Source organism: Abramis brama (genome assembly GCF_963993115.1).
Source record: "Abramis brama genome assembly, chromosome: 1".
Taxonomy (NCBI): domain Eukaryota; kingdom Metazoa; phylum Chordata; class Actinopteri; order Cypriniformes; family Leuciscidae; genus Abramis; species Abramis brama.
Genome location: NC_139963.1, coordinates 21,849,828 through 21,864,024, shown reverse-complemented (window position 1 = coordinate 21,864,024; position 14,197 = coordinate 21,849,828). Strand labels below are relative to the sequence as shown.

The 14,197-nt window shown below is 37.3% G+C and overlaps 1 protein-coding gene across 1 annotated transcript; it reads right to left on the bottom strand.

Moving 5' to 3' along the window:
• Positions 1–66: 66 nt before the first annotated feature.
• Positions 67–14,169, bottom strand: nfe2l1a (nfe2 like bZIP transcription factor 1a). Its single transcript, XM_084114580.1, has 6 exons — positions 14,054–14,169; positions 11,755–12,365; positions 5,364–5,552; positions 4,463–4,552; positions 4,077–4,220; positions 67–2,334 (listed from the first exon to the last, which is right to left on the bottom strand). The coding sequence occupies exons 2-6, from the start codon at positions 12,274–12,276 to the stop codon at positions 1,114–1,116; spliced, it is 2,166 nt and encodes a 721-aa protein (XP_083970706.1). The 5' UTR covers positions 12,277–12,365; positions 14,054–14,169; the 3' UTR covers positions 67–1,113.
• Between the last annotated feature and the right edge of the window lie 28 nt (positions 14,170–14,197).

Here is a 14,197-nt window from a genome sequence, read left to right as displayed (position 1 = left end):
TGGTGTTTAAAAATGTACTTTGTTATATTAAGGTCCTATTTTACAGAAAAGAAATTGAAAATTCAGGACCATAAATGGCTTTTAATTAAAACAAAAGAGCTTGTCACCAAGAACATAAATTCACTGCAAAATATGAATCACAAGATGCATAAACAATTGAATATAAAAAGGTTTAAATTATTTACAAGGCATTTCAAAATATTAATTAAATCAAATGCCAGTTCTGTATTTTAACATTTCATCACAGTTAAAGCAATGCAATTTAAAATAAACCACACAAACTCAAGGACAGAATTCCAGTTCACTCAAAACATGGTGGGTCAAAAATACTTAAGTTATCTAGTTAATGTAAATCGAGCTTAAAACTAAATGTACATTCATTGTATGGTGTTCCCTATAATGAGATGGCAAACCAACACTTTTATCAAACCAGTAAGCAATATTTAAAACGCATTATCACTTTGTTTAAATACTTGGATTCCAAGCATAATTCCAAACACAATTTGCCATTCTAACACAGGATTATTGTACTGTTTTTTTTTTTTTTTTTGGGAACAATTTATGACATTCCTAGTTTGGTTCTTAATGTCCGCATGAAAGTTGCGATACTCTTTTCTTCCCTATTGTGACATCCAAGTGAAACAGAGCGAGGAAAAATTGATTTTCTCCATTGGGAATTGATTGTTGTTTGCTGTAATCTCATGCGAGTCAGTGACGGGTTGCTGGAAAGGAGGGACCCTCTCTGTGGCCCTAAACAGTCTGTTATTTGCTGTTGTGCCTTTCAGAAACGCCCGCTTTACATGTGACATCGGCTACAGCGTTGAGTGCTTTCTCTGGCTAGACTCGGCCTCAGACACAAACTGCACGTTTGCTGCCCTTTACAGTCTGTTTTTAGAGTATATTTAAACGCACATTGGAAACACACATTGCACTTTAAATTAACATCAAAACCTTGTGGAACTTGAAGTTCAGTCAAGTTGTATTAGGTGGTTACACAGACATCTTCAAGGATGATCTCTGGGGTAAAAATACCCTACTTGGTGTAAAATCCCTTTGAACTGTGGAAAACCAGCATGTAGAACTAATCGACATCAGTTCATTGAAGAGTCCTCCTCACTTCTTGCGTTTTTGTCTCTTGCTAAGTTTGCGTCTGGAGTGTGAATCTGATCTGCGTTGGGATGTTACAGGGCTGGTGCAGTCTGGCTGCAACGTAAAGTTGTTGTCCGAGTAGAGCAGTCCCTGTTCCTCCCTTAGTCTCTCATACACCTCTTGATACAGGCTATTAAGAAGCTGCTTAACCTCCCTGATGGAGCTCAAGATCTCTGATTTTTCCCTAAGTAGTCTGACCCGGAGGCGTCGCAGGCTATCCACATTACGCTCCAATCCCACTAGGACATTTAGCTTCCTTCGACGACAGTTCTGAGCAGCCAATTTGTTTTTACCCCTGCGGCGGATGTCTCTGATGAGCGAGAGCTGAGCCTCATTGAGGTGATATTTTGCTAGCAAACGATTGAATTCCTCAACGGGCAAGTTCACGATGCGTTCGTTTGAGAACGGGATATTCAACGACTTTGCGTGTTTCTCATCCCGGCTGGACAGATGCTCCAGCACTTTCTCTTTCGACTCATCGAAGGGATCTTTTGGAGGTTTCTTCTGGCTTTGAGGTTGGTTGTAGGTATGATCGTGTCCGATGTGCTCGAGCCATGGAAGACGGTGGAACTGCCTGGCTTCCAAAAAACTTGACTGACACATTTTGGTTTGTTCTGGCATGAAGCCACCCACAGCTCCCTCCTCTTCCTCTTCCTTGATATGGGTGTAGCCCACGGCACCTTCCTCGGGTATCATAGAGGTTGGGCTGGAGGGTGATGAAGAGCATGAAGATGATGATGAGGAACTGGAAGATTCAGATCCAGTAGTGGAGGTAGGGCTTTGGCTATAGTCCAGGGATAAACCAGAGTCAGAATCCGCTTGGTTTTGCTCTTCAAGTTCTTCCAGGGACAAATCCATTTGTCCAATCTCATCAAGCATGGCTTCCTCTAGCAGAGGATCTAAAGGGCTTGCCAGGCTAGTCCCAGTAAGGAGGGCTATGATATCAGAGTCTTCGAAAGCTTCTACATTAGCAGAGGTGTCCAAGTTGAGGTTTGGCAAGGAGTGGTTGTTAATCCGACAGGTTTCTTCCATGGGGACGCTGTTTTGTGCATCAGTGGATCTTGGCAGAGTGGCTCGGTGAAGGCTAACATCCTGATGAATAAAGTTGTCCATGGATCCAGTATTTCTGTCTGAATCACTTATATTGAGGGGGGGATCGCCTGTTGTTTCGGCTATATCCATGTCCTATAAAGATAAGAGAAGTTAAAAAAGGTTCAATAGGGCAACACAGGTCAATAAAACACGTGAACTGGTCCATCATTTTGAATATTTGACCCAGAAACGCAATTTGAGTTAAAAAAATAAATAAAATTAGGCCTAAATGAAAAAGTGATTGTTTTATGATAAAATCCTCCAAATCCTTGTCAAAATATAATTTAAAGGTGCCATAGAATGTGAAATTGAATTTATCTTGGCATAGTTAAATAACAAGAGTTCAGTACATGGACATGACATACAGTGAGTCTCAAACACCATAGTTTTCTCTTTCTTATTTAAATCTCGTTTTTGAAAAACACCCCTGAAAAACGGGCGAATCTCCACATAACACCAACTGTGACGAAACCGATGGGATCATTAATATGTACGCCTCTAAAAATTTGCATATGCCAGCCCATGCTCAGTGCCAGGCGAAACTGCACAGCCGAATCATCAGAAGTTCTGCAGGTGAAGAAACAAGCAGGAGGAGGATCATAGGGAAAATGGCAGATCTATCTATTATCTATCTATAATCGGATACCGCTACAGTTTAATTCGAAGTTGTTTAGTTGCTCTGCCCATTTCACCACGGACTGTTACAACAATATCAAGCAGCCAGGCTTCTCTCGGCGTCTCAAACGGACGAAGGGGGCAATTTCAACTAACGTTATATTCCCGCAAGCGGCAAGTAGGGATTTTATTAACGATAATTTACATTGTGTTATCTAGATCCAGCGCGATATTGTTTTTTCCTCGAGAGACATCATGGCTTGCAAACGAGCGAACGAAGCATGGCAGTTGCTCAGTGTTTGGTTGTACAAATGAACACAAAAATATTTTTTTGCTCCTTCATCCGAGCCTCTGAAGAACCAGTGGGTTCATTCATTCATTCATTCAATCTTCATTCACGCGATCAACAGGCTGTCATCTGCTCAGTGCTCATCACTGAAACCTTTTATGTGTTGGGAATAGATCTAAATACTTAAAAAAAAACTTCTCATGATTCGTTAATCCCGATAGCTGTAATAGTAAAAACATATAAAAGCTGTAATAGTAAAAGTTTTCCAGATAGCTCTACATGTAATGCCAGATATTTCATATGCAAGCATGTCAGCCAATCACAGCAGTGGGCGTTTACACTGAAGTCTCACAGCAGACACGCCCCTTCAAACAGAGTGTTCAAATCAATGGATGAAATCAGGCTAGGAAATATGCCTTTTATTTCTAAATTATAACAAATTTTGATCTAAAAAACATACTAACATTATAAGGGCACCCCAGGAAACATTATAAAATAATAAAATAATCCATTCTATGGCACCTTTAAATGGTTGCTTGTTACATGTCTGTTTAAAATGACGAAGTTGAGCATGCAAAAGATGCGACGTGAACAGGCCCTAAAAAGCAATTGTACTGCGCATGTGTCGAAGGCGTCCATCCGCACGCTTGAGTATACTTTTGAAAGCGGTGCGGAACACGGAAAATGATCTGTCACACCACATTAAATAGCGTCAAAATGGCATTTAATGTTTTAATCCTGTAAAAAAACAAAACAATTGCCATAAATCTGAAAACTGAAACTTTATAACATTAAAACAGTTTTTTGCTTATCGTGTTTCTCAAACTATTCATTGCTACAGCTCAAAATGATAGAGCGCGTCACATGTTAATTGAAGCACTGATGAACTTATAATTTGAGACTTGACAGTAAGATGCATGCATTTGCATACCTGTGATTCCATGATGGCCAAAACATCTTGCCACTGTTGCTCTAAGTTAAATGTGGATTCCTGTTCAGGCAACAAGGGTGAGATGAGTGGCCTCTGAAACTGAAGTGCATGTTCTCCTACGTTCTGTAAACCAGGACCTGTCAACTGAGAAAATTAAGATTTTCAAACGAGTTTGGAAAGAATGCATTTCCTTTCAAAAGACTTTCCTTCTCTCTCTCTCTCTCTCTCTCTCTCTCTCTCTCTCTCTCTCTCTCTCTCTCTCTCTCTCTCTCTCTCTCTCTCTCTCTCTCTCTCTCTCTCTCTCTCTCTCTCTCTCTCTCTGTGTTCCTACAGCATTAATTGTTGTAAAAAAAGATGAAACTTTGTTTTCTAGATCAGGTTCTCACCTCTGGATCCTCTTCTGAGGCGAAGTTGTCTTCGATGAGATGCAAGCACTCTTCAATGGCAAGAGAAGTGTCGTCCCTTACACCTGACAACTGAAAGAGCAGAAAGTGAGCTGGAGGAAATTGTTCAATAAAAACCATATCACTCTGTTATCTGTCAAGGCCAAGCTATGACGCTCATGTTGCACTTCTTTGGAATGTGGAAAGTCTTCAAGCCAGAAGAAACACTGAATAGCAAAACATTGGGTGCCGAAATCTACTTTTTACACTGTTAATTCAGTTTTACATGTTGTGTCCTATTCACAGAATTTTAGTACTTTAGCTCATGGTACATATTTCTCTGCAAATTGAAAAGAATTTGACAAATGACAAAATTAAGTGTCTTGTTTCATAGAATATAATGTAAAATTTAAGAAATACAGTAGTGGCCAAAAGTGATGTCTGGCCTATAAAATGTTATTCAAATATTATAAAAAAAATTCTTAAAATATTTCATAAGCATATTGCGTAGTTGTGCTTGGAGTCAATTGTTTTATTTGTGATAAAGCAATGAAACAAGACAAATTGTGCAGACAATTTTTGTCCAGGCTGTCATACAAAGAAATTATGAACACGTGCAAAAACAGGAGAGAACCAACAAAATATTAATAACTAATTATATTGTAGTCTATATTATGCTTTTTCATGTGAGCTTTTTGTTTTTCCTGTGCTTTTTTTTTTTTTTTTTTGGATAGTAAAATAAAACCTGTATCTGTAGTTTGCCTTTTTTGCCACATCATTTTGTCAGATAAATACCTTAAGTTTAGTGTTTTGTTCTTCCCTAATATTTAAAATATATAAAATATTTTTTTCATAGTTTGGTTTAATCTAAATATTAAATATTTGGAGCCTTATTCACGGTCACCTGTAGATCCTCTCCAAACATCTGGTTGTGAAATGGATTTGTATTCCTCCAGCTATCCTCCATAAATTCATCTTCCTCTTCTTCCTCATTAAACAAGCTAAGTGGTTGTGTTCTTGCATTTTCCAACTGCTCCTGATGGACATTTTGCTGAGGTTCTTGTTCCCAGAAGAAAGACATACCATCTCCCTCCTGCAAATGCAAAATGAAGGTCTAGTAAGGATAGGAAATTGTCCATCTTCCCCATATAAATATATATATATCGTGTTTTAAATTTGCGGTTAAGTTCAAAAACGCATGCATTAAGGTATACTAGTTTATTGCTGCATCATCAAATCATTGAACATGGATTGGATCCATTTAACATTCAACAGGCTAACATAAATACAACAGAACAAAAATACATACAAAATAAACAGTGCTTTTCAGGTAGGTTTAACATTAGTTTTCAGGTAGAGAAATAAAAAAAAAGTAATCAATGTAAGATAACACTGCTGTATAAATCAAATATAAATCTTTATTAAAATTACAAAAGGTATTTAATCAAGAGTAGTGAGCGATTTTTGTCTTTTTTTTTTTTGATTTAACATTAAAATCACAATATTAATCACATTATTAAGCTGCTGTCTCTTTAAGAGCTGCACTGATCCAATATACTGATACACATGCGTTTTATTTTTCAACTGTTCATGTTCATTCAAGCCTTAACTTGTGTTTACTAGGATACGCAGTTTTGATATAATTTTGTGTGAATTTGTCCGTTCAAGTGCAAGAAGACTCGAAAAAGAACTTGATTCAGTATTCACAATGTCTGAGATGCGGCTTTCCAGGGGCTCAAAGTTAGATGTATGCGCACAGAACTTCTTACACATGGAGTACCAAATTGAGTTCTCTTTCGCATTTTCTTGTGCTTGAATATTTAAATTGGCAAGGCTTAAAAACACGTGCAAAGGATAAACTTCCGTGAAGATACAGCACTGGCCCGATCGGGACAATTCCGTCAATTGTCGTGAGCATCGTTCACCCTGGCCCCGGGCAGTCTGTATTGTTGAGCTCTGATATTCATTTTGTTTTAGCAAGTTTTTAATTATTTTACCAGGAGAAAAATGTTGGATTATACAACAGACATTACACAACTCAGTGCCCTCACGCAGTTAATTAATTAAAACTATCACTATCTGCATTTTTCATGATATAGCCGATATGTTGTTGATTTCAAATTGATCAAAAATCTATGGCCCATTCATCAATGCATCTCTAATATATACAGTATATATATATACAGTACTGTGCAAAAGTCTTAATCACGTAAGTATTTTCACACACACACAAAAATAATAATTTTAAGCCAGTTATTTATATCTTTTGCTGTAGTGTGTCAGTAGGAAATATCAGTTTATATTTCCAAACATTTCTTTTGCCATTAATTGTAATAATCCAGTGAGATTTGTGTATGCACAAGGAGTCTGACAACAGCCGGTATGATCTGATCTCACCATCATCGAGTCTGTCTGGGATTACATGAAGAAACAGAAAAAAACTGAGACAGACTAAATCCAGAAGAACTGCAACAATGTCTCCAAGACACTTGAAGACTTGAATAACTGGCTTGCTTAAAACTATTCGTTTCTGGTGAAATACTAACGGGCCTAAGACTTTTGCACAGTACTGTGTATATATATATATATATATATCATCCAGATGGGTGATGTTTTGGCATATATGGAACCCATACATTTACAGACAACAGCTCTTGGCTATAAATAGACTTAACCTTTCCCTGTTCGGGAGCGTGATTAATGAAAGCGATTGGTCTCTTGGGTGTCTGTGCTGTTGTTATTGGAAGTCCCCTTAGCCTCCACAGACCCCTGTGGTCCTTGTGACTATCATGGGTTGACTAATGTGTTTTTGGCATTAGGGGAATAACAACTCAAGTCCCCCCTGCCTTATAGTTAAGATTAGGGTGTCATTTAATCATGTAACCTATTTAGTACAAATCAACTTCCACACCTATATATGCTCAGTCAGAGAGGGTTTGACAAGGTCACAGCTGCCTGTTTACGTATGAGCTTAAGGTATGTGGAGCAGTAAGATGTCTTTAATGCACTCTCCGTTAAGTCCATTTTGAGGGGATAGGCCCAGACACTTGATCAGTAGCCGGTAAACAGGCATTGCGAAAGCAAATGTGCATGTCTTCTCGGATTACAAAACAAGCCAGGATGGTGCTGTGGACGCCAAGCCAGCACATGCTCAGGCATATCTAACAGGGGTCAGTTTATATTTGGGGTTACAACAAGCTTGCACAGTCAAGTACATGTGCCCTTGTTTGAACTACAGTGATTCGAGAGGGGGATTTTTCGATATGGTAATGATTCCTGGCCGTCTCATTGACATCTCTTGTGTGGATCTAACATTATAGAAGTCTGCAAATAGAACAGACAGCCTATTAGGGATGCACAATATATCGGCATCAGCGATATTAGGAGTTTTATTTATTTCTTTTTATTTATCAGTATTGATTAATAGTTGATGTTTAATTGTGTATTCAATGCTCATTTGCCTTACATTTAGGTTACCTTTGCTGGAAGAGCTTCACAATTCTGGATAAATTGAAAATCGGTTTAGTGATGTTTCAGTGATTTACAAAACCTTATCATTAGTTTACTAAATAAATAACATGTAATTTACTAGTTTCTGACAAGATTTCCGTTGCTTTAAGAAATTGCATTAAAAAAAGTGTTTACATAAAAATATGTATTAATGTACAGGAACGGAAGTTTCTCTGCTGGATCCATCGTGATTTAGGATTGGGTCTAGCAGAGAAACTTATGTTCCTCCGGCAAGGTACGGACTCTGTATAGGAATATAAAATTCAAAACTACAATCTGACTACAAAATGGCACAGGAATTATAACCAGGTAGAATACAACCAAATAACAGAACCATAAGATACACAAAACAATATTTCATCACAAGTGCCCAAACATTTTGTTCCCATATTTTTGTTTTTCTTTTTTTGAGATGGAAAAATGACAGGCCTGTTCTGCAGTTGCCCTTCAGGGCTTCGCGCTAGTCACATGACTGAAAACTATGAATAAATCAGCATCAGTACTTGCCATCTCTCACACAAAACCCAAAGATGAACTTATCACCAGACTGCATGCTTCTATTAATCTCTAGGAGTAAAAGAGTCAACAGTCGGATCCAGGAACACCATGGCCGCCAGTCAGTACAGGTCAAATGTGCCATAGGGCCAAATATGCAGCCTTTTGTACATTCTAGACTGGCTCTTGGTTCAGAAATAGCCCTGGGGATCATGTGCATGGAAACCTGTCAAATTTGATCTGGTCTGTACTCTGTACATGTAAGGGACTTGGCACATGGCAGCTGTTTCTAAGTTCAGGGTCCTTACTCAAGGGGGAATTCGAGTTCAGAAAGTCTTGTACTGTGTGTTACATCTTACTCTGTTTCAAAGCCCATTGAAGGAACAGAAAGTAAAAAGCATCCAGTCGAAATTTCCCTAGCTGTCCCGCTGAGTTTATGCATGTGAACAGAAAGCAAAAGAAAGCGACTCGATGCTTCTCACAAATGTCAATAATGTGGGCACACAGCCAGGCAGCCGTACAGTCACACTAAATAGTCTGGGCACTGGCTGGCAGCCTGCTGTGGGTCATGTGATAAACCAGTTTAAAGTGTCCCTATTATGCTTTTTATGATGTAATATAGCTGTTATAGTTGTAATATAGCTGTTTGTACATTTAAAAGGTCTGCAAAGTATCAAAAATCAAAGTGCTCGACAAATAAAGTTATTGGCTCCCAAAAGAGAGAGAGAAAAAAGGTTCTGAACTCCCTGAAAAAGAGTTGTCAGTAATTTCAGTCTTCACTTTCTGTTGCAAACCTACGTGTGTTTGTAACATACATAATTCCAGCCTGGTCTTCATTGGCTGCCCGAGAACAACTTTGTCCTACTTTAACCTGACACTGTAACACTGTAGTTGTAGCTGAGGCCTGGAAGAGATTGGCTTGTGTTGTCAACATGTTGCTAAGATGCTTTTTTTCTGCAGTGCGAAAGCAAAGATAAGGACTCGCACTCGAATTGATACAGTAAAGCCTTGGATATGGTACTGGGCATTTTGTTTGTAACATGCACTGTAAGCAATATAGTTAAACCAATCAAAATAATTATATAATTATATAAAACCAATCAATATAATTAAACCAATCACAACAGACTGGGCCATCTGACCAATCAGAGCAGAGTAGGCTCTCAGAAAGGCAGGGTTTAGAGAGACTGAATCGTTTCATGAACCGTTTCAGACACTGTGAGAAGAGAGGAGATGCTACAATGAGAAAATTAACGTTTCATGTTGAACTTTTAATGTTTTTATTTTTTTTTACCTTCAATGCATGTAAACCTGTTGTAGAAAACAAAATTAGCAACCTTTAAAATAGCTTAATAAGGGAACTTTAACTCTACAAAATATTACAAACAGTAGGCGCGTTTCCATTACAGATTTGCGCAAAACTTTTGCGATTTTTTTCTAAATGTCTTTTTCTAATGTTTTTTTTTTTTCGCGATAAGTAAAATCATTCCAAAAACCATGGCAACAGACATTGGTAGGTTTATGTACTATATCCCAGCCACTGCACTAGCCATTATTATTAATCGAAGGAGATGGATGTGTATTTTCCAAGCATTAATGGTAAGGAACGACCCTTATTATACTTGTGAGCAGCACATATGAGGTGTTTATGGGTGTTTCTCCCTCATATCTGCTTCGAGATCTTGATTGTGGCATTTATTTGAGGTTTAGAATCCATTATTCCTGTCATTCTTTTGTCTTATATGAATTTAATAAAGAACTCTGTCTCGTATTCTGTCCAAACACACCGCGTCATTACGTCAGGTGACCTGTTTTTTTGTGTGTTTAGAAAAGACTAACACAACGACCTTGATATACTTTTAAATGACTGTTTAGACATTCATTTGCTTTATATATATGGTTAAACAAATAATATGGACCTATATCTAAGATTGATAATTTTCTACTTATTCTTGAGTCTGAAAATTATTAGTTGAAACTGTTTACAATACAGACACTTATATGTAATGTGCTAGTATACACTTTAACCCCATTACCAAGAATACTCTGGGTCTCATGAAACTCTAACGGTCAGTAGGACAACAAACAACATGCAACACTTAAGTAAGACGTGGAGGGGAAACCCAGCCAAGATGTTTGAAGTTGTTTAATGCTCAGCTGTGCCTCAGGGCAAAGACGAGGACACATGCATCTGTCCAACTCAATAACAAATCCATGTGCACGTCCAGACCAGACGTTTCTGGTATTGAGCCAGTGTTGTTTGGGTGTGTGTTTTCAGAATTGATATTAGCAAATAGAGTTTGTTTAGTGTGGTTATGCTACTTGTGTATTAGCAATATCCAAATAAATGAAATGCATTCCGTGATAATTTTTTCATGAGTTTGTTAATCATTTTTCTTTTTTTTTTCTTGTTTCACATAATTTTGAAACTCACTGTCAAGTATAATGCATCAGCTGATAACCTAATAAGATTCACAGGTAAAACACTTCCTTATTTTGTAAGGGCACGATTGAACTGAAATCATGCCACGAGGAAACAAAACCCTAGTTGGCAGGTCAATAAAGTCAGATGTAATAATTTTTGATTTCTTTTTGTTAAACCAGATTTCTGCGCTCTGTAGAAGGCAAATACAATACATAGCTAATTAGAAGACTTGTAAATGGTATAGTTGACTTTTACATTTTTTTTTTACAGTTTTTAACTTTGGGGTCAGCAAAATGTTTTTAAAAGAAGTAGGCTATCTTATTCTCGCCAAGGCTGCATTTATTTCATTTAAAAAACTGTAAAAACAATAATATTTTGAAATACTATTACAATTTAAAATAGCTGTTTTCTATTCGAATATATTTAAAATGTAATTTATTCCTGTGATCTATCATTACTCCAGTCTTCAGTGTCACATGATCCTTCAGAAATCATTCTAATATGATTTGCAGCTCAAAACTTTCTTTCTATTATCTTTAAAATTTCTTATTATTATCAATGTTGAAATCAGTTGTGCTGCTTAATGTTTTTGAGGAATACATTTTTCAGAATTCTTTGATTAATTGAAAATTAATCAAAAATTGACAAAAAAATGTTTTAGTTATTTATTCTTGTTATAGCATTTTAAAGTTTTAAGAGTGTCATCCTTGTCATGAAAGTGAAACATTCTTGAAGGGTGTTGCTAGCACCAACTTCCATTCTTCAAATATTAACTCATTTATCTATTATGAAACAAACCACAAAGCAGGCCATTGGCGGAAATAGGAAATAATTTTTCGAAGCTTTCACTGGCTTCACTGCTTACCTCTTTAATGAGTTCATCTTCGTCTGGATGGTTGAGGTTTCTTGACATGTGCCCCAAAGGTCCAAGGGTTTGATCCTCAACTACGTCATAGCCCAGTTCTCCTCCATTTCCCAACCTCATGCTTAGCTCTGAGGGTTCCTCCACATCTTCAAGTCCTCCAGCTTCCTCAAGGAGACCTACTTGACCTGGAATGGAGACTCCATTGTCAGGCTCCCTGTGGACCAACCAGGCTTCCAACTCTGCCGCTGGCACCTGCAGGCGGTCTAGGGAACGTACCCAACTCAGAAGCCTGCGGGCTGTGAAGAACCCATCTAGGTCTACGCTTTTTGGGTGCAGGTTATATCCATCCAGGATGTTTCGGAGATTGTGGAATTGAGTCTGAGTTAGAGCTAAACTTGGGCCCTGAATGATTTCGCTAAAGTGGGGCAGGTAGGGATCCACGTCCACACGCATCCCGGACAGACTGAGAAGAATAGCCACTTGAAGCAGGCCCTCAGTTAGGTACTTCTTTAGGTCCGGCATGGCCAAAACCGGTGCCAGGAGCTTTCAAAACTCTCCAGAAATAAAAGTTGTTTTTTTTAGTTCATAGGGAAAAAATATTTCACAAATTCCTGAAACAGAGAAGAAGAATGATATAGGCTAATATCAGAATTTAACACATTATCAGTGAGTGTTTTAATGAAAATGAGTTGTTGCTTAGATTAACTCTTCTTTTGTTTCTGTTTATATATATATATATATATATATATATATATAGGCTAATCAATAAAAAAATATAGGCTATTTCAAAAATCACTATCCTTATTGTTTTTAGCAATATAGCTTCAAAAAGTGGGAGAGGCATGCATTACATCTGAGAGATGTAAAAGACTTAGAATGGAAATTGAAAATCATATTAATATTTATAAATGTTTATGAGAAAAATCAAGGTCACTGTAAAAGGCTGAGACCTCATTAAGTATTGTTAAAGGGATGGTTCACCCAAAAATGAAAATTCTGTCATCATTTACTCACCCTCAAGTTCTTCCAACCCTGTATACATTTCTTTGTTCTGTTGAACACAAAGGAAGATATTTTGAAGAATGTTTGTAACCAAACAGTTGATGGGCCCCATTGACTTCCATAGTATGGAAAAAAATACTATGGAAGTCAATGGTGCCCCACAACTGTTTGGTTACAAACATTCTTCAAAATATCTTCCTTTGTGTTCAACAGAAGAAATAAACTCATGCAGGTTTGGAACAACTTGAGGGTGAATAAATGATGACAGAATTTTCATTTTCGGGTGAACTGTCCCTTTAAGTTCCTGGCCTCTGATTGGTCAATACAGCGTTCCACTTATGCACTTAGCATATCGTTCTGTTATGTCATGAACTTTCTCTAGCGGAAGGATGCTTTTTTTATTCATAAACTTGTTGAACAATATCAGAAACAGTCATAACTGAAAGATTTACAAACAAAGACTGAGATTACTTTCAATTGTCACATCACATAGGCTACATATCATACCAAACAATAAGTAATTTAAGACAAAAGAAAGAAAAGAAAAAAAATGAATAAAAAGAAAAGTAGGAGAGTAGGAGTTTTTTATATTATAAACCAAAATCTTCCAATAAAGAACACAAATACATTTATTTGGGACTTTTCATCCCTCGGAAGGATGCATATGAATTTACTGAATAGCCTACAATTTCAATGAAAAATTGCACTTTAAAAAGCAATGAGGCACGCGGGGCTGTGTTGTATTTAATTTTCAGTTTTTTTAGTTTCAAACATGAATTAACAATTTTACGATGGACGTACGCGCGAAACTTCGAGAATCTTCTGCTATATCTTGACTGGAGTCAACAAGACTGAAGATCGCTGCAATCATCAACGCGTGACACTCCCGTTGACACACTTCTTGTTGATTTTCTCATAACTAGGTAACAGGCGACATGAGTCAGCTATAATGTAATCAAAACTTTTCTCGTGAAATAACAGAGGTCCAAGTGTTCAAATAAATAAGCTAATTGAATAAAATATTAAATTTCACAATATTAACATTAGGCTACAATACAATAACAAGCAATGCAAACTTGCACATTTACAGTTAGTTAATTCACAATATTAAAATAGGAATAGGCCTACCTTTACACTGATAAACTGCATCTTAGATTATGTCAATCATTATTAAGTGATTCATATTTTCAAATGAACGATGTAGAAGAGAGCTATCAGATCCATTACATTTCGCACAATATGAACGCAATATCTGCTGTTTAGATTTAGGCTATCAATAAGTTAGTCAAAACATTACCTTGTCTACGGACACAGAGTTCTGGTAGTCGCTATATACAGGCGTGAGAGCAGGATGCTCCTCTTGGATGATCTGAATCACACAACTTCACATGCTCTATAACAGTGTGCGAGTGTATTTATGGGGCTGTGGCGGAAATATTGG

What these genes read in the sequence shown, in the direction of transcription:
- nfe2l1a (XM_084114580.1), bottom strand. Translation starts at nt 12,276, where the DNA reads ATGCCGGACCTAAAGAAGTACCTAACTGAGGGCCTGCTTCAAGTGGCT. An exon ending in TGTTTGGAGAGGATCTACAG is followed by an intron (nt 4,553 to 5,363) that starts GTGACCGTGAAT and finishes CTGCTCTTTCAG; the next exon opens with TTGTCAGGTGTAAGGGACGA. An exon ending in CCTCAGAAGAGGATCCAGAG is followed by an intron (nt 4,221 to 4,462) that starts GTGAGAACCTGA and finishes TAATTTTCTCAG; the next exon opens with TTGACAGGTCCTGGTTTACA.